This window comes from Miniopterus natalensis, chromosome 14 (assembly GCF_054644295.1).
Source record: "Miniopterus natalensis isolate mMinNat1 chromosome 14, mMinNat1.hap1, whole genome shotgun sequence".
Lineage (NCBI taxonomy): Eukaryota > Metazoa > Chordata > Mammalia > Chiroptera > Miniopteridae > Miniopterus > Miniopterus natalensis.
Genome location: NC_142094.1, coordinates 43,312,728 through 43,333,867, shown reverse-complemented (window position 1 = coordinate 43,333,867; position 21,140 = coordinate 43,312,728). Strand labels below are relative to the sequence as shown.

The following is a 21,140-nucleotide window of genomic DNA, read 5'->3' as shown; positions in this document are numbered from 1 at the left end:
CACATCAACAAAAGGCTTTGCTGTGCTGCCTCTCTGCTTGGGGCAAACTTTTGACCTGCAAGAAGCTACAGAAAGGAAACACATTTTATAATAAACATAACACAGGTGAAGATTTGTTTGAACTGTACACAAACAATGAATGGCAGGATAATATCAATCCCTTCTGGGCAAGGCACCTGCTGCTCACCTGATAGTGTTGTCAGATGAACCACTAACAACCAGCCTGTCTCTATACTGCAAACAGGCGATGCCACGTTTGTGTCCATTTAAGGTCCTCACAAATTCACAAGTACTGGTGTTCCATACCTGAAACAGAAAATGGCATTTGGCAGTTGAGTTGATGTTTTCACTAGTAAAGTCTACGGCTAGCGGAGTCCTAGAGAAGCAGAAAATAGGACTAAACCAAGCCAACTTCCCAAGCTAAACCAATGACAAGTTTGATTCATGGTAATATAGGGCTAATTTGTAGCTTGCTGCTATCACATGAGGATTCCTCAAATTGATTGACTCTATGGTGTTAGTCTGGTCTTACAGACAAATCTTCTTGAACCTAAATTTACCCCTGTCCTTACACTCACCATTATTTATAGTAATAAAATACCTACCAAAATTGTCAAATAATTTGTCTCATTTATTACTTTTACATTTAGACTAGTATCTGAATTAAAGATTAAATTAGTCTACAGTGATGTTTCAATATGAAATAGCCCTTGATCAGGTTTTCACATGTACTCCCCTACTCTTAAGTTGGAGGCTTACTGAAAAGTGCCTTTTACCTTTATAGTCCTATCTCCAGATGCAGAAACAATGTACTTGTCATCAAAGTCTACAACATTGACGGCAGCTCGGTGTCCGACTAGCACCCTCCGCAGGGTGATGTCAGTTGGGGAGGCCATATCCCATACAGCAATGGAACGGTCTTTGGAGCAGGTAACCATCATGCCATTATTGAAACGCAAGTGCAGAACTGCTTCACAATGATGAATCAACGTGTTTAGCATTTCACCTGTATTTACATCCCACACCCTGGAACAAACACCATTAAGAAGGCTATCTGAGATTTTGATGGTACTGATGCTACAATCTATTAACAGCATTTGACCACTGCACTTCCCATCCCTCCTGTCCCACGTTCATAGCTAGTACTACACCCTGCTCTTCTTCTTCAGCTTTGAAGTTGAACTGAGGTAAAGAGTACTGATGGACCACAGGGAAGCAGTAAATAGAGGGCTGGAATGGGAGAGTGGAAAAAGCAAGGAGATGGGGTGCTGCCAGTGTGAAATGCTTAAGACACACTACCTGAAATGTGGGCATGTGTGGAGGGAAGGAATGAGGTAGCAGCCACTACCTCCTACTAACTGGACCCAGATCTCAAGATTATAAAACTTCAGACATTCAATCTGATACCATTAATAAGATACATTTAAAACTGGGGATCTGATTAATAACAGCAGCATTAGGGCCCTATGGGTAGCCCTAAGGAACTAGAACTGATAAAGGCTAAAAAGCTTCTATAACAGACTGATTTAGTACCATGGATTTGAGCTTGATGACCCTGAATCTTAGACTTCACCACACAGGTCAAGGCCCAAGATTACTTAGACCCTAAGTCAAAGGCTCTACTTCTGTGCTTTGAATGGGGGTTGGGATCAAGAAGAGCCATCCACTGTAAATACAGGTTTTACAATAAGAGCATGGGACTCTTGGTAGCTTGATAATTTTATGTGATGAGATACAGTATTTGACTTTGATTACTCTATTATTGCATATTTACTTTGGTTTTTATAACACAAGTTATTTCTTTTATCCAGTTTAACCCCCTTTTTCAGAAAATCATTTTTTCCCTTATCCTATAAATGATGTTAGCCTCTACAATGTTTCAGCTTCCTTGAGGCACTCCACACGCACCAATAAATGTTAAATGTCGATAACTATAAGAACTGAGTTTGCTATGCCTTTAAGTCAAAAGACAAGAAATAAGAACAGCCTTTTCTATTCATAGAAGAGGATAACTGGGAATGGTAAACATTTAACTTCAGAGAATATAACAATGCAGTTAACTGCTCCCCTCCCCCCATTTTTAAAAAAGTTACTTTTGATGCATTATGTTTACTAGATTCTTTAGCTTAAGGCAAAATTCCTAACAGAGGTTTCCAGCAGTGCTTCTGGTACCCAGAACTCAAGCTACACTGGACTCCAGCAGCATAATGGCTGTGTCATCAAATCACTAATGCCTCTGGAAATTGAAGGCCCCTCCTTGAGTGAAGTTTGCAATTAAAAACTGCAGGGATAGCAGGGGAGGGGCTGGCAAAAAGAGAGCATTGCTCACCTGTACACATTTTAAAGGAGATAACACATGCCTGCACTAGTTATAACCACTGAAAAGGAAGGCTTCATTTCATTCCCTTGTGAGGTGGTTTTTATAAGGAATGCAAGGTTTACCAAGTTCCTATAATGGATGATTCCAACAAATTAAAACAGAATGTGTAGTTTCTTAAATGTACAAAAATGTAAACTTACCTTAATCATTCCTAATTCAAGTTTTCTAGTTCTAGATTAACACAATGATGGGAGGAGCTGATGGTTTATTCTTCTTTAGTTATGAAGTTTCAGAACTGTGTTCATGCAGATATATACAGAATTACTATCTATGACAAAGACAGAGTGGATCTGATATTTCAGAGTTCAAAAGATCGTTTGAAATTTTCTACCTGACCGTGGAATCCGATGATCCAGTTATGATCACCCTCTCGTCATACTGGAGACACAGGACAGAACCCGTGTGGCCTGTGAGAATTCGCTTGCATTCCAATGTGCTTTTATCCCAGATCTAGGATGGCAAACAAGATCCTTTTGATCACTGTGATAATGAGGTGCTGCAGAGACTTGCTGGCTCTATTGTGTTTGATTCTCCAAAAGAATCAAAGGCCAGAGTAGTGTGGAATGCACCTTTTCTTGACGTATAGCTAAGCATTCACACACATGTGGCTTCAGTATAATGCAGACTTTATCCTTTGCATTAAGGAACGGGGAGCTATCATTATGTGAGGGCCAAGAGCAACAGCCTACTCAACGCACTTCAAGAAGAGAATTTAGTAATCCATTTGCGTGCTCTTCTGGGGGGAAGCAGGTATCTGTCCTTTAAGGAAATGATTTTGGCTTTTGGACTAGAAACAATCTAAAATGCTCACTTCCTGGAAATAATACTTAGACTTTATGCTTTGAATTGTTTTATGACTAGTCACCCTAGCTTCTTCAGCTACTTTCCCACAACTGAAGAAACCTCACCTTGATAGTGTTGTCTCGAAGGCCGCTTACTATCTTCTGGTCATCATACTGTAAACAGTAAACTCCTTTGCTTGTTTCACTTCGGCAGTGGATTCTCTGTAAACTATGTCTTCCACACCTCCAATTAGATTCTATTGTCTGAGAAGGAATGGTAAAGAGGCAGTGATTAGGAAAGGAACAGAACTAAATTCTCATCTGACTTTCACGGCAAGCAATGACAAATGCTTGATGCTTCACCCTATTGGCCACACAGAACTTAAGGCAAACAAAAAATATGTTTTTTAAAAGACACTATTTAAAATTACAAAACATTTTTCCATTTGTAAAATAAAGATTTATTTTCTAGAATTCTTCATATAACTCATTCAATTAAATAATAAACCTGGTGGAAAGACACTGCTCCCCAAGAGAGAGCAAGCTACGAACCACACAAGGTTGTGCTCAGTGCTCTTCTTACATACACGGTGGCCATTTCTACCAGTGAACCTCCATGGAGGCTCAATTTAGAAGATACCTGAATATCAGGTTGAGAGTATAATGTAACTTTAGCAGTCTCACTGCTATTATATGAAGACATCATAGTCTCTTTTGCTTTCTCTCATCTATTTATCAGTAAACAACTTTTAAACACAAATCTTTGCCTGGCAACTTACTATATTTTACCTACTTTATTCTCGGACAAAGAAATTGATTTTTAACCCACATCAATAAACCTTAACGGGTTTGCTGTAACAATGCTGTTACTACAGAATGTTGATGATTCTCTAGTATTTGGCAAATACCCAAATATACATAGATTCTTACCTCAATGTCTTGTATAATTTTAGGATAAAGTGCTCTATAAAAAGAGTTGGGAGGAGCATTCCCATCAGGAGGTTTGTTTTTGAATAAATACTGTCCCCTAAAAAACAACAAATATTTCACAATAAAAATCATACTATTATGCATTCACAAGGAGCTTCATACTTCTTCAAAGTGTTTTCACAGTTACCATTCCATATAGTCTCAATAACTAGCCTGGAAAGGAGTGAAGTTAAGTCTGGTTTCAGGAGTCCCACGTCAAGGAGTAACTTTCTGGCCCGGCCAGCCATAGCTCAGCGGTTGAGCGTTGACCTAGGATCCAGGCGATTGGGGTTCTATTCCCGGTCAGGGCACATGCCCGGGTTGTGGGTTCGATCAATGACTCTCTCATCATTGATGTTTCTATCTCTCTCTCTCCCTCTCCTTTCCTCTCTCTGAAATCAATAAAGATATATTTAAAAAAAAAAGGAGTAACTTTCTGGGCTCTGAGGAACTAGGCCAACATTGATTTGCTTTTGGGTAAAACAAGATGATTTCCAGTGTAGAACATCGAGTATCAGGTCTTCAGGAATATTATGTCAATAGATAAATGAAATACATATAACCAGAATTCATCTATTGGTCTATCAGACCTCTGGACAGACAGATTTATTGGCCTTATCTTTTGAAAGTTTTGTTCATGATGATAGCTATGTACTACCTTTGAACTACTAGGCACATGCGTCACAGCCGTGTGTTTTTTCACTGAGTAAAGCTGTGCTAGTCAGTGGAGCCTATCATCATGTGCAGCAGGAATGCCTCTTCATCATGAACACTTTTTTTTGGTCTTCATTTATGTGGGTTAAGGTGTGTTGGCAACTCAGGCACCCAGGCTGCTGGTGATCAGTGTAGCTATGCTTTAAAAGGAGCAATTCAGTTTACTTGTACAGAAAACAAAGGGATCACAGGAGTGTTCAGAAGCAGGTATGGAAGAAGATGAAAAGAAATGCCTAAAAGCACTGTGCTGTCAAGTCTAAAGCATGAAATTGACTTTCACAGGTGTGTTCCTGGCTATGTACATACACACGCATTTTATTGCCTTTCCTTGATTCCAGTGAGCAACATTTGTTAGCATCTCCTTCCTTATGACAGCACATCTTTGGACTACTCATATCCCAAGCTAGATCTTTGCTACAAAAAAAAATCGGTAAATGGCAATCACTTCCTGCTGGGTAAAAAATTTAATTCCTTATCCTGAAGTTAAGAACCCACCAAACACGGTGTGGAAGCTAGTAAACCCCACTATGGGTGTACTAACTGCTGTTCTCACTGGCACCGTGCCTTGCGAAGTGGAGATAGGCAGAAATGCCTCTGAGTGTAATCCTGGCACCAGAGAAATCATGTTTTCTCTGGGCCAGTCATCTACTCCTCCCTCTATAGCTCCATTACAATATAATTAATTGTTCAATGTCTCCAGGAGCACTTCTCCCCTGCCCTCTTCCTATTATACACCTTGAAAATTAGTTGAGAAAATTTCCTATCAGGAAGGTAGCTGCTGGCTCTGACTTCTGTGTTAATATGGAAGGGAATTCTGCAATGCAGAAGCTAAAATAATAGTTTTTAAAAAGGGACAAATAGGAGCAAGCAACAGGATACACCAACATAAAGAAAAGGGCAAACAAGATACACTGAAATAGTTCTGGCTTAAGGTACTCTTCTCTAAACAATCTTATTCTAGCAACACACTGCACACAAACAATAGATTTTGAATGAAGAGATTCTAAATCTGGTTAATAATTATAATTTACTAATTTCAATTCTAACATCCTTTAATGAGGTAGGAATCACTACATTAGTTTTAAAGATAAAGAAATCAAACGTCAAGAAGGTTAAATAACTTGCCCAAGGTCATATAGCTAGTGAATAGAGCTGAGGTTTGAATCTAAGTCTGACTTCAGATCCCATACTCTGAAATACTTTATCATCTCTCAAAGTCCACCATTCCTCAGAGATTCCTGTCTTCCATTTAATCTCTGGCAATTATACAAAGGCACCCCAGGATTTTCTTCATAAGTAATGAAACTATCTCTATATTCTAAGGAAAGAGAAATCATATAAACCTCTGATCTCATTTTTTACTGCACTGTAGTTACTATGGCTTGCTAAAGTATCTGAATTTCTTTAAATCAGAGGTGCTACAAAAAAGGGTGGTTAAGTATTGAAAACTGGTTTCTCAGTCTGTATGTTATAAGTCAAAACTTTTTATGATGGAAGCTCTTTGAAACAGGGAACACTTCTATATGAAATGCCTAGTACCTTTGAGAGTGTCAGCACATGATAAATGCTAAATATTAAATTGAGAATGTTATCATAAAATGTGATCTGCTGATTAAGAAAATGGACTTTTCCCAAGTTGTCTTTTATTATACTTTTAAGAGTTATCATTACTGAGCAGAGAGCATATTCAGTATTATTCAAGACAGAAAATGATAGGGTTCATGTCATAGGATCAGGCTGTCAAAAATATCTAGATATAAATTACAATAGCAAAGTAGAAGTTAAACCCAAAGCTTTATTAGAAACTGTATTTACTTATTTATTTTTGGTTGGATGAAGTAGACAAAATTATCAATGACAGCATTTGGGGACTTTATTGACATAGTAGGCTCAATAATATAACTTAAAATAATAAAATGAATAACTGATCACAGACTAATTTTTTTTTAAGTGTGGGGCGCGCACTAACACAGGAAGAAAGGAAACATAAAAACAGAAGCAGCCATAGAAAGTCAAGAGGATACTGGAAGAGGTCTTCATGGGGTGGACAAATATTTCATGGGGCTACATTAAGCTATGATGATAAATGTGGCCAAAGACAAAGGAATACAGTTAGAACTCTGAAAGTTACTTTGCAGGACTGGGTTCCTGTGGTTGAAGAGATAGGGGAAAGTGATAATTAGAGCTGGATTCTGGATTATTTCTTAGCTATACCTTCACATACCCCTTGTAAAAGGCCAAAAAGCCATTTCTTCAATGATTCCCCCCCCTTTATAACTGACATAACAGATCTTGCTGTTTAGTGTCAACCCTAAGCAAAGTTGTGAAGCCTGTGTTTATCTTTGGAATTTTTACATGCATCTATCCAAATTTGCACATATATTTCTTGTTCTATCTTCAAAAAATGACTTTGTAAACTCCCAATGTCTGATAAAGGTTCACTGTTTTTTACAGTCCAAATGGGAACAAAGTGCATCTTAACAGGGAACAAAACCTTTATGGCTATGGGAATGAATCTCTACAACGGAAATTTCAGGTCAGCAATAATTTGGAGGAGAGTTTCTTTTCTCCCCCCCCCCCCCCCCCGCGGGGCAGAGGAATATTCCTAGCTGCCCCCAAATTTTCCCATGTAAGCAACTGCCTGCTCTATTTCTAAGGCTGGTCTTGGCACACTAAACAAAATGATAGGCTTTGAATACCATACAACTACATACTATTTTGCTTTTTTATGCTATAAAGAATTTATTTCCAAACTCTGAAATAAGTTATGAAAGATAAGTTCCTAGTTTTCTGTATAGAGAAATAAATGAGTATAAAAACATTTGAGGAAGGAGAAATAACAGTATGCTTTCATTTATGCAATTTTTATATAGCCAAAGAACTGCCTGGCATTTGCTTCCTTTAACTGAATTTGAGAGAAATATTAAAGTCTTCCTAATAGCCAGAATCAAAGAAATCTCTTGCAGCAATTGGTATAATATTTACAGGGCATTTTATTTATTATACATTAATTAATTTCAAAGATAAAAAAGAAAGGGAGCCAACTATATTTTTATGAAAATTGCTAAGAAAAACTGATCCTCCATTTTTAACTATTTTGTATTTCTTTATGATCCAAGATAAACAACTGATAAAAATTGTTCAGGATTACACCTAGCAGACATATGCCTGCTGATGCATATCTATCAACTAAAATATGTCACCTTTATTTTATGGAAATATTTACACCTTACTTTCTTAGAGTGACATTCTTGAGACATCCTCTGAGAGCAAATTATATACAGAAGACATCTTCCAGAAGTTCTAATAAAATGATACCATTACATTAAGAAAACAACAACAAAATTGGTAGTCTCAGGCTGCTAACTATATAATGCCTTAAGGATTTCAAGATTAAGCAGTAAAATCTTGGCGAAAATATGTTTTATAAAGAAACAATTATTTATAGCTAATTACACTTTTCACTCTTCTGATGGCTATACTTCTTATTCTAGTTGGGCATAAAAATAATTTTGATTTTTATGGTGATAAAATAAAAAATAATTTTGATTTTTTTAAAGGTGATAAAACACCACAGGCATGGGTTAAAGGCAAGGGATCTTCTGAAGGAGAAAATAATGATTTGTTCTGGACTGTTTTAGGGGAAAGCTGAATCTGATGGTTTCTACATCTACTTATAAGTCATCTACTTATAAACTGCCCCTCAGGCCTTTTTCAGGATACTTTTTCTGCCCAGAGAACAGAGTGCTTTAAATAGGAGGGCTGGTCAGTTTTTTGTTATTTTTTGCAAAGCAGTATTAACACATTATTATGTCAGTTATGTATGACTGGTCAGAAGAAAAACTGCTGAGTACATGAACAACTATTTTACATTTTTTGCTATAAACTAGCAAAATCACTGTATTAAATGAGAAATGATCTCACTGGTTTCCAACAATATTCCAATGACAGAGTGGTCAGGTCCTGAAGCTCTATAATAGTAAGAAAGTTAAAAGGCTCACCATCCTCTTCGTTCTGCCAGGCCTCTCCACAGAGAATCTGTCCTGACCATTCTCTCGATGAGCTTTTTCCATAACATGCCATCAGATGTCACTCGGTACCATTCCTTGCACACAAGTTCAGCAGCACATAGTGATTTGGCATCCAGGTATGACAGAATGTTCTCAGCAATGTGATCCAAACCCCGAGCTTTTGGGGGGTGGGGGGAGGAGGCAAAGAAGAACATAGATGAATGATTTTTTACAAAAGGTCTTTGAAACAGAACAGCATTTGTTCTGCTATGAAGGCACATCACTGTCCCCAGTGTGGTCCAGTTTTTTTTAAACAGAGTCTTAGGTCAAATGAGTGTCAATAATTTTTCCATAAGGTTACAGAAATGAACAGTATTTTCTATCTTCCTTTAGATAAGGAAGTTAAAGCTAACATCCAGCAAACCCCCCAAGACATTAAAAATAAAAAGGATTCCAGAAAACAATTCACATCTATCTGTATGGATTTCAGCACTAGGGGATGTTCTATGGATGGCATCTCAAACTCTGTGATTCAGACCCCCCCCAAATCTCTATATTAGGTCCATTTCTCATTCTGTTTCTATTACTGCTGCAGTTCCAAAGCTGTTCAGTAAAAGAAATATCCTTTAAATGTACTGGGGGAGAGGCACTAAGTCAGAATGTGCTGGGTTATAGAATTTTGGCCATGCAGAAAGGAGAGAAGAAGGAAATACAGATTGGTATAGGAACATCCCGAGAGGAAAGATAGAGAGGAATGTTTAAGTTCAAGGATGAGTTTAATTTCAGATGTTTAAAAAAAACTATATTTGAGAATAGTTGCTGCTATAAAACCTAAATGACAGTTGACCAAAAATGAAAAAAATCCCAGACCAATAGATAACTTGGTTAGCATTTCAGAGACTATTTTGTAGGCTATACAGAGAAAAACTGTGGAAGTAGATCTTAGGCTGTGTAAACTAGATTGGCTTCCCAATTAAAATTCTCTACCACTCAAATTTGTACTGAGGCCTCAGAGGAATAGATCTTATAAAATAGGATGATCACACTAATAAACCTTTTGGCTGTTGTTCTAATTCACAAGTGAGCCAAAAACATTCAAAGTTATTTTTCTTTATAGGTTACATATCCAAGGTTTGCTAAAGACTTAAATAGGATTCCTTCAAACTTTGACTCCTTTAGGCACAAACTTAACAAACATTTCATTTTGTGCCTTTGCCCTGAATCATACAAAGATGCACTTGGACCCCATTAGCAACAATCCAAATGTGTTTAAACATTATTTTAATGATAAAGATTATATGGATATTGTCACATATATATTTTAAATCCTTATCTGAGGGTATGTTTATTGATTTTAGAGACAGAGGACGGGGGGGGCAGGGGAGAGAGAGACAGACAGACATCGGTGTGAGAGAAGCATCAGTTGCCTTCTGTAAGAGCCCCAACCAGGGATCGAACCTGCAACCTGGGTATGTGCCCTGACCAGGAATCAAACCAGCAACCTTTTGGTGTACAAGACAATGCTCTAACCAACTGAGCCAGGGCCATCATGTTCATATTTAAGCATAAGCAGATGGAGGCATCCATCACCTCATTCTTATTAAAGGAACATTATTATAAGCCAATTAAAAATGTAATACTTAGCTCTTTGTGCAAAATACAGTGATGGTACAATTCCTAGGTCTTTATACTGAAACTTTCCACACCATCAGAAGTTTCCAAAATCCATTTCTGTGCTTTTAAATGGTTGCCATCAAATTGCTCCTGATCTTTCACAATGTCCCTATAATAAGTCTTTGGAAGTAATTTCACCTAACACTCCAAACAAACCCATTACATTAATGGATTATAGACATTTTTTGAAGTAGTTAGGTTTACTAAATGTAGCCAGATGGTGTAGGTTTATAAGTTAAAAGGGCCGTAAAGCATTAGACTGATGATTTAATATCTTATAAAATGGTCAGCAGATACACACCAGGGATCAGTATTAGGCAAAGGGATACACCAGACTGTCTAATCAACTCCTGTTCAATTCTTAGTGGTATATGCTTGAGATAGTAACATGCCTCAGTGAATGGAGAGAGCACAGTAATGAGGTACACACAGGTTGTTCGCACAAAGAAAACTGTTTGCCTGTGGCGAAAACAAAATCCAATGAGTGAAGAGGGGGCAGAAATCTATTTAACAAAAGATACAGGTACAAATTCAGCTTTAAAATGGTTATTTCTAAGTTATAAATAGGCATTTCTTTTGTTTTAAAGGGCAATTTAAAATGCGATTTTAGAAAAATAAATTTTTTTTAAAAGTTGTAATTGGCAAAGATTAAGCAAGTGGTAATAAGCAGTGTTGGGGAGGGTATAAGTTGGTATATTTTTCTTAGAGCATAGTTTGGACATGTAATAAAAGCCTTAAAATGTTCATAATATGTATTTAAAAAATGTGTGTGTGTGTGTGTGTGTGTGTATTTTACAATAGCTACTTGGTTACTGTGCACAGTGCGATTATAAAGCCTGGAATTTACATATTTAATGTCACAACAAGGCTCCTGAGATACCCTTTTTTCTAAAATACTCAAAATACTCAATGTTTCTTATTCATGCCTACAATTTAAATATTCTGTTGATAAACTCCCTTAGAATCCAAAGCCAAGTATATAAGTTAACATATCTTGAAACTAAGACACAAATCAGATAATGCCTCAGAAAAGATTTTACTTGGACTGGTACATGGGTAAACAGGGTGAATAGAAAGAGCCTGAGATAGGGAGAAGATGGGGAAAAGAGGAGTTTCTACCTCCAGAGTTTGATTTTTTGTTTGTTTTTGTATTTATACGCCAAGAAGGTACAATTAAAGGACTAAGTTTGTAAAAATCAAGCCAATAAAGACTTTTAAAAAGAGAGATGTATAGCTGAAGATCCAGTACTATTACCATTGTAACATATCTTCCAGGCAAATTAATGGCTCACAAACACCCATAGACATACCTGGCAGAGCAGTTATGAAATCCCTCTGCAGCATAGGTTTAAGATACGAGTTTATGTGCCCATGTTGGTAATGACACATTTGGGATATAAGATGTTCCACAAATTCCACTTGATCGGACTCTGACCACTGCTCAAAATATTTGACACACAGTTCCTTTTCCTTCTCATAGCTTGCTGAGAGTTTCCGTTGCTTGGGCACAATCATACTGGAAGTGCCATTGGCAAGTTTTGTCTGTAGAAGGGGTGGATTAAAAAAAAGATAACAATAAGTACTGAAAATGAGGGAAACATATAATTTGCTGGTCTTGCATGCTATGTTATGCTCTATGATGGAGCTCACTCTGTGACTCTATTAGTAATTGAACATTTGTGAACAGTAATTACAAGGAAAGACAGAAATACCACAGTAAGTTGGTAAATAGGGAATACTGCTGGATGACTAGGCATCCATTTCCAAAAGTTCACAGGAAGACATTGTTTGGGGATATAGCAATGAAACCAAAAGCTGAAAGCATGTTCAGTTATTATTACTAGCAAGCAAAAAAGCTAATTCTTTTTCTTTTTTGCCAGGCAAAGGAATTTGACTTTATTCTGTAGAAAATGGCTAAACAGCAAAGCTTCTTGGACAAGAATAAGTAGAAAATGCAAGAAATGGCTTTGGTTAGAGCAGAAGGGGCATGCAATTCTGAATTGAGGTGCCTCAGGGTGAAAGAGTGGCGAAAAGAACCGTGAGCAAGCTGTCTTCACGTCTGATGGGCACGTAAGCTGGCTAGCTCCTTCTTTTCACTCTTGGATTTTTCCTTTCTCCTTTAAGGCTTATACAAAATCCCTTACTCAGTCTTAAAATACATTAATTCAGCCCTGGCCAGTGTTGCTCAGTGGTTAGAGCGTCAGCCTGGGCACTGAAGGTCACTGGTTCGATTTCTGGTCAAGGGCACGTACCTCAGTTGTAGGTTCGGGGGGGGGGGTGCAGGAGGCAACCAGTCGATATGCCTCTTGTACATCGATGTTTCTCTCTCTCCTGCCCTCCCTCCCTCCCTTCCATTCTCTCTGAAAAGCAATGGAAAACAAATATCCTCAAGTGAGGATTAAAAAAAAATTAATTTATAATTTGCTTTTTCTTGTATACATCAGTTACTAGACATTTATACAATTACTGAAAACTTATTTTTCAATAGTCGAATAAGAAATCCTCCATACAAAGAAAAGCCAATATATAATCTTACTCTGGTACCTTTGGAGCTAAAGCTTAAATAACATTTATACGCTTCATCTACCCCCCCACCAAAAAATCTCATCTCTACGGTTATCAAAATTATATGCCACAAAGTCTTTTTTTTTTTATTATTATTGGTTCAGTCAATAAATATTAATTAAGCATTTATATGTTCCAAACACTGTTCTAGGTGCTAGGAATACAACAGTGAACAAAAATAACAGTCTCTATCATTGAGCGAATTTATATTCTAGTGTGTACAGCAAGTTAAAAACATAAGCAACTAAACAGAAAATATGTCTAAGAGGTACAAAGAAAAATAAAGCAGGAAAAGGGGATAGACAAAGTTGTACCACGGTCCCAAGAGTCTTGGCTCCTGGTGTATACACATCTTCTTTTAGTTTTTCAAACAGCTACTGCTGTGATTTAATTAAGGTTCCAAATTAGTTGACCTTAAGATTGGGAGATTACTCTGGTGGGTCTGACCTAATCAAATGATTCCTGGAAAGCAGAGTTTTCGCTAACTGGTTGCAGAAGAGGAAGGAGACCATATGGCAAGGAATGCTGTCAGCCTCTAAGAGCTGAAAGCCAGTAAGGAAATAGGGACCTCAATCCTACAAAGGCAAGGAACTGAATTCTGCCAACAACAATGAGCTGAGAAGAGAATTTTCCCTTAGAGCCTCTGGATGAGAACTCAGCCTGGCTAACCCTTGATTTCAGCCTTGGGATACTCTGAGCCTAGAACCCAGCCATACTGTGCCAAACTTCTGACCTAGAGAACTGTGAGTTAATGGATGGGTGGTGTTTTAACTTGCTAAGTTTGTGGTAATTTGTTATGCAGCAAGTAAAAAAACACACACTAATATAGTTATTTAAGTCTAAGGGGTCAGAGACAGCTTTCCTAAAGAGATGATGTTTGAACTGAAACATAAAGGAAATAATGGAATTAGACATTTTATTACATGGGGGAAGAATGGTCTAGGAAATAGGAATTTTGGAGCAACAGTCTTGGGTGGTAGTCTGTCTGGCATGTTCAATGAACAACAAGAGGGCCTAGGGTGCCTGGAACCAAGTGAGCAAGGAGAAGTAAAGTTGGAGGAGTAGTCCAAGGTAGATCATCAGGGTCATTTAGGTGGTGGTATCTAATCTCCAAAGAGGGTCCCAAACAATTCCATTCCTCCCTGAACACGAATGCTGTTTCTTCCATCAGAAGGTCAAGTTTGTCCTAGCCTTTGAATCTATGGGTGTTGACTAATAGAATGTAGAGAACATGACATTCTGGGACTGCTGAGCCCCGGCAGCTTCTGCTCACTACTTCTTAAAGCCTTGAGCCATCAGGCTCACCCTGGCTGGGTTGGTCAGTTGGCTGGAGCATCGTCCCTACATCAAAAGATTGTAGGTTAGATTCCCAGTTAGGGTGCTTACAGGAGGCAACTGATTGATGTCTCTTTCTCTCACACTCTCCCCACTTCCTCTCTCTAAAGTCAATAAAAACATATTTTAAAAAAAAAGAAATTCAGGCCCTGGCAGGTGTAACTCAGTTGTCTGAGCATCAACTCATGCACTGAAAGGTCGTCAGTTCAACTCCCGGTCAGGGAACATGCCCAGGTTGTGGGTTTGGTGCCAGTTGAGGTGCATACCTGGAGGCAACCAATGTTTCTCTCTCTTTCCCCCTTCTCTAAAAAACAAACAAACATATATATATATACATAAAAACAAAAAGTACGTGCGCGTGTGTGTGTGTATATACACAAACAAAAAAACCATTAAAATAAAATTCTGGCTCCCCCTGGAAAGACTGGAGGACAAGAAAATATGCAGAGGTCGCATGGAGAAGCACCTAGAAGCCTAAGAGTGGCATGATCTGATACCTTTTAAAAGGATCTATGCTATTGGAGGACAGACTGTAGAGGACATGAACGAAAATAAGGAGGCTAATTAAGAACACCGCTTCACAACAGTCCATAGAAGAGACAATAATCTTGTGAACTAGAGTGGCAGCTGTAGAGGTGATGAGAAATAATTGGGATTCAACATATATTTTGAAGGCAAAATCAACTGAATTTGCTGATAGGCTGGATGTGGGGTATGAGACAAAAAAGGAGACAAGGATCATACCCCAGTTTGAAGCTGGGGAACACTAGGAGAAGATTCAGAAATCAACCAAAACTTTTACTACTTTGAAGAAAGTTTGTTTTCTTTAGAGGATAACCATAAAGTGGTACAACTGGGTGCTTTTCAAAGTAATTTGATGGATCTTCAGCATATTTGCCTGAGGCAATTCCATTTTGGTAAGGAGACCCATGTTACTATGGAGGTCAAACCTGCCTTGACATATATTAAATGTGTCATAAAGCTATATCAATTTTGGATACGTAATTTCTGCTATTTAAGGCACAGGCTTGTCTTAATTTCTAAATGTTAAATCCTACACGCAGACTTCTTTAAAAATGATTCCTGATACACAGCTGACAGTCTATTTTCTTTTTCCTTCTTTTTAATATATCTTTATTGATTTCAGAGAGAGGAAGGGAGAGGAAGAGACAGAGCTAGAAACATCAATGATGAGAGAGTCACTGATCGGCTGCAGCCTGCAACCCGGGCATGTGCCCTGACCGGGATTAGAACACCGATCTCCTGGATCCTAGGTCGATGCTCAACTGCTGAGCCACACCCGGCTAGGCTGAAAGTCTGTTTTCAAGAACGACATTAGCCATGTTTTCTAGCATACATGCCACTGTTGTCTATGACATAAACTAAAAATAATAAGAACCTATTGGACACAGGTCTTAGGGGACTTCAGGGCTGCTTTTTGCGTAGGTTATTTGTTTGCATCTCAGAAAAGGAAAACTCGTGAAATACGGAGAAGATTTAGAGAGCTAACAAATGGGTGGGTTTTATAAGCTTGACCAAATGCCACTTCTCATCCCAACAACCAAAACCACCTACTCCACCATGTTTATATATTTGTCCTTTGTCTTGTAAAAGGTAGAAATGGACCGGAGTTGGGTGCTACCCAGAATACTGTTTTCTGACTACAGAACAGAAATGTCAGTAACAAAGAATAATCAGCAGGGTGCTGAAATTATTCTGTTTATACGTTAAACAAACCAGATGTTTCTATAATCATGGAGAGTCATGCTTTGATCAGTGGCTATCAGTCTATTAACAGAAAAAAAGACCTAAGGACTTGTGATACTTGGAATAAATTTAACAACATATGTGTAATACCTATAAACTGAAACAATAAACATTGCTACGGGAAATTTAAAAAGACTGAAATAAATGGAGAGATACATTATATTCACAAATTGGACTCAATATCGTTAAGATGTTCACTTTCTATCCCAGCAGGGTGTGGCTCAGTGGTTGAGTGTCGACCTAGGGTCCAGGCAATCGGGGTTCAATTCCCAGTCAGGGCACATGCCCGGGTTGCGGGCTCGATCCCCAGTTGGGGGGCGTGCAGGAGACGGCCGATCAATGACTCTCTCATCATTGATGTTTCTCTCTCTCCCCCTCTCCCTTCCTCTCTCTGAAATCAATAAAAACATTAAAGAAAAAAAATCAGTGGTAGCCTGGGGCTGAATGTGGGAGTAGGACAGAAAGAGTAAGGGCAGAAGGGAAGTTTACGGGCCAATGAAATGTTCTATGGCTCGACTGTTATACAGGTGTATACATGTGCCAAAATTCATCAAACTGTACACTTACAATGGGTGTATTTTATTACATGTAAGTTACCTTAATAAAATGGATTTTAAAAACTTCTAAGGATAGAGTATTCCTAAGGATAAATGCCACTGTAATAATAATTACATTTGTAACTATTATATTTGTTGAGAACTCTGGAGATAAAGGCCTTTGTTATCAACTTTCTTCCCTCTATCATTCTCACATACAGATTTTTCTACTAATGTATGAAGTAAATGCAGCAAAATTTCAATTTGAGAACCTTTAAAAATCCACAAGGGTACAGTGAAAAAGTTCAATTATTAAAAACCCAAAAGGTTGTATATTACAGTGTATGGGAGAGAGCATAATGGTTACTGGTGGCAATAGAATTGATTTGGCTTTCCCAACAAAAGCCCGATGATTCAACCACTACTGTTCAAATGTCTAGGAAAGCTGACAAACAACCTCAGTTTAATGGTAACACTAACTTTCTGCCATCCCTGCACATCTCCTTTTCTGCTTTTCTGTTTACAATGAACAGTTATCTCCAAAAGAAAGAAGAAAGAAGCTGTCAGGTGACAAGCACACAAAATGAAAGAAAAGTATTTATACGACTGTCCACAGCTTAGTCCTCAAAGGCTAAGGGCTAACATTCACCCTTCCTCCCCTCGCCAAGACACAGTACATGCATCACTTTCAAAATTACCATGACTTTCTCTGAAGCTGCCGCAAGGGCCAGGAAGGAAAAAGACATGCTTGCAGACACCAACCAGTCTAACCAACACACCACTGTAATATTAAGTGTGCGGACTTTGCTAACTGTATAGGTTGTAAGATACAGCATGAACTGGCTAAACTTGATGGTATAATGACAGATGTTTCTAATTTGCACGCAAAACCTGCTTTATTTAACCACTAAGAAAGGGTGTGGTAAGTAGGAAATGTTCCAGACATAGGACACAATTTGGAATTAGGGGAACAAGGCCCAGGTGAAGAGTAATATTTATGACTAGAGAGATGCAAATGGTATTTAAGGATTCTGTTTGGCTTTAAGAAGGGCTTTAAAGGAAGACTGGCATTGAAACCCGTGGTAGGGGGAAGGAGATATAATGATTAAGATGATGAATAAATATAAGAATAAAATGGGCAAGGGTTGTGCTGAGGATAAGGCTATATAGCCTAGGAGGCACAGGACAAGAATTTAGACTAAGGCTGAAACTTTAGAGTTATCAAGCAACCGACAATCATTTATTGAGTGACTACTCAGTGCTGAGCACTTTTCTAGGTGCTAGGGAAACTGTAGTGAACAGGTACACGAAGTTTCTTTCCCTTCTCTGGAGAAGGGTAAAGGGAGAATATATAATAAATGTGTTAATTCCAGAAACCAGGAGGTACTACTGTGAATAAAACAAAATAAGGTAACATAAAATAGGGAGTGAGTAGCACATCCTACTTTAACTGAGGTGGTCATGAAATGATGCTGGAGGTAACATGAGCTGAGATCTACATGATAAGAGTCAGTCTTCTGAAGATCTGGGGGAATGGCCTTCCAGGCAGAAAAAAGAGCGAATCAAAGGTGTATTCCAGTGAAAGACAGAAAGAAAACTAGTATAGCTGGGATAGAGTGAATGAGGGGGACAATGGTGGAAAATAAGGTTAGGGATGTAGCCTGGGGCCAGATCACATAAGGCCTTCTGGGCCTCAGTAAGGAGCATGGATTTCATCTTAAGTGTAAAGGAGAGCCCCTGAGGTTTTGAAGTAGTCAAATAGGACATCACCTGATTTATGCTTTAGAAATATTTACACTGGTTGCCACACAAAAAATGGTGGGGGAGGGGGGCTAGGAAGGTGGGAACAGGGTAACAGGGTAAGAGGATAACAAAAGCAAGTTGTAAGAGCAGTGGCAGGAAGACCAATCAGAAGGTGATTGGTGATTGCGGCTAAAATTAAAAAATTAGAAGAAAGGTATTTTATCCTCAAAAGAGAGGAAGGAAGAGGGAGGGCCTGTTGAGAATATAAGTCTGGGTTATAATATACATTTATTTCAGTATGATGATTTACTTCTTCAGGAGAGCTGATCCTTCAAATCTTTAGTCTGATAATTAACCTGAATGGGGGACTGAACCAGGGTTCTTGTTCCACGGCTAGTAGAAATAATGTAAAACATTCAAAAGTCTTGAGGGGAAAGGGAAGATTTTTTAAAAAATAGGTTTTTATTCGTTCTAGATAGAAAAAAAACATCACATAGATGAGAGAGAAACATGGATTGGCTCGGCTGCCTCCCGTATGCCCCCCACCAGGGATCAGGTCCACAATTCAGGCAGGCACCCTACCAAGAATAAAACCAGTGACCTCTTGGTGCACAGGACGACGGGACAATGCCAAACCAATTGAGTCACACTGGCCAGGGCAGAAGGGAGGATTTTTTAAAGGTCTATACTATACTCTCTATTGGCTGTTGCCAGGCTCTAGTTAAGTAAGAATCCAAAAACAATGATCTAGAAGTTTTTTTCTATTGTTTTTCCTTGATTTCTTTGTAAAAATCTCTTTAAACAAGTTAACACCGTCTTGGTTGAATTAAGAGGAAACAGTATTGTCTACATTTTGATTAGGACTGAAAGAAATAAGCAAGCACACCTAATGATGGAATGGTGATAGCAGGGAGGTCCAGAACAGCTCTGGAACTCCCAAAGAGCCAAGGTAGAAAAGAAAACGGGACCTAGAAGGGATAGAGCCCACTGGCACTTTGGCATCTTTTAACAAGGGGATTTCGAAAGAAACAGAAGTAATCTGGCCATAAACTGAACATGCAGAGTAAAAGGAAATGAATGCTCAAAAGTGAGACATGCCCAGCCAGCATGGCTCAGTGGTTGAGCGTCAACCTATGAACCAGGGGGTCACGGTTCAATTCCTGGTCAGGGCACATGCTTGGGTTGTGGGCTCTATCCCTAGTAGGGGCTGTGCAGGAGGCAGCAGATCAATGACTCTCTCTCATCATTAGTGTTTCTATCTCTCTCCCTCTCCCTTCTTCTCTTTGAAATCAATAAAAACGTTTTTTAAAAAGTGAGACATAACTTTTAAAATTTTAGTTTTCAGTTCTTAAAAAAAAAATCTTTAAAACTTTCAGTGATCAAAGAAATAGTCCATTATCTTTTTGGGGTGAGAGTGCAAATGAAAAGAAAATGGTGACTATACATATAGATGGGACATAGATTTCAACAGAAGTGAACATCACATTTCACAGTGGGATTACTGCATTAATATTTTAACAGCTTATACTAAATATGATTACATATTAGGTGAACTCATAAATATGTCAGATCTGATTAGTGTACATGGAAGACAGGAAGGGGCAGATTTGTCAGAAGGAAAGTTTACATTATGAATCTGATTTCTAATAATGAACATGAAAAAGCTTACAATCACTTCAATTCTTTTAAATAAAACTCACTAGGAAATGAACTCACAAATGTACCAGTATACATAAAATTAGAAGACTGAACATTTGCCAATCTTTTTTTCTACTTACTAATTACAGGAAAAGCCATATTTTAAAAAATCACCAAAAGCAAATCCAAGCCATTTTGATTATTTCTGGATTTTTGGGGTAGTTAAAGGGATACAATGGTCACTTAACATTTTTAGGTTTCAAAACTGGGGCTCCTGTTTCTGTAGTGGGTTCCCTCATGTGACTTTATAGCTTCCAGGGCGATAGGTTCTTTTGTTCTAAACCAAGAAACTCACAGCAGTTTAATTTACTGCTGCATTATTATAGCTACTAACTACACACACCTCCAAGGCTGGTAAACCCACTGATGTAGACAGTGCCACCTTAAAAGGATTTTTGGATGGGTCTTAGTAAGGGTGGGGGGGGGGTGGGGAGGGCATAATGTTTAATTATAAGAAATGATTGAAATAGGCACAGACATACCCCGGGTGCCTCTGCACTGCAGCAAGCTCTAAACTTGTTATCGTTAATGGTTTAAATTTCACTGTGCTAATCATTTCAGGACACAAGCCTTTCTTGATAATCTAATGAATTATTCCAACATCCTTCAGCAAAAAAAAAATCCTCCATGACAGCACTAATTACAAGACGTTTTCCCAGTGCTTATGTAAAATATGACAGAGCAGCAGCTTAGGGAATTGCAGAAAACTGCTTCTAATTTCCACTGAGAAACTGACAAACACCTCTCTTTCATCTCTCCCAGCTCTCAAGTAAGATTTAACTTTCTCATTTAGTTAATTACCGAGTGAGGATCATCATTTCCCCGGATCGGAGCGGCACAGAGCCTTTATCGTGTTAACTTGTGAACTTGATCGATGGCTGCTGCTAAAACTTAATAACTTCACCCCCTGGCAAATTGTAAGATAAATATAATAGGAGAAAGTCTGACAGTAAAAACCTGCCAGAAA

At 38.3% G+C, this 21,140-nt stretch overlaps 1 protein-coding gene across 11 annotated transcripts in view; it reads right to left on the bottom strand.

Annotated features, from left to right (window-relative positions):
- Window positions 1-21,140, bottom strand: part of BTRC (beta-transducin repeat containing E3 ubiquitin protein ligase) — a 151,877-nt gene that overhangs the window by 14,345 nt on the left and 116,392 nt on the right. For all 11 annotated transcript variants that reach the window (XM_016219900.2, XM_016219911.2, XM_016219901.2 and 8 more), the window contains 7 exons: window positions 11,840-12,071; window positions 8,847-9,033; window positions 4,093-4,189; window positions 3,289-3,426; window positions 2,712-2,830; window positions 777-1,026; window positions 188-306 (listed from right to left, as the gene is read on the bottom strand). In XM_016219900.2, the coding sequence (XP_016075386.1) occupies window positions 188-306; window positions 777-1,026; window positions 2,712-2,830; window positions 3,289-3,426; window positions 4,093-4,189; window positions 8,847-9,033; window positions 11,840-12,071 (1,142 nt within the window). The remainder of the gene's footprint in view (window positions 1-187; window positions 307-776; window positions 1,027-2,711; window positions 2,831-3,288; window positions 3,427-4,092; window positions 4,190-8,846; window positions 9,034-11,839; window positions 12,072-21,140) is intronic.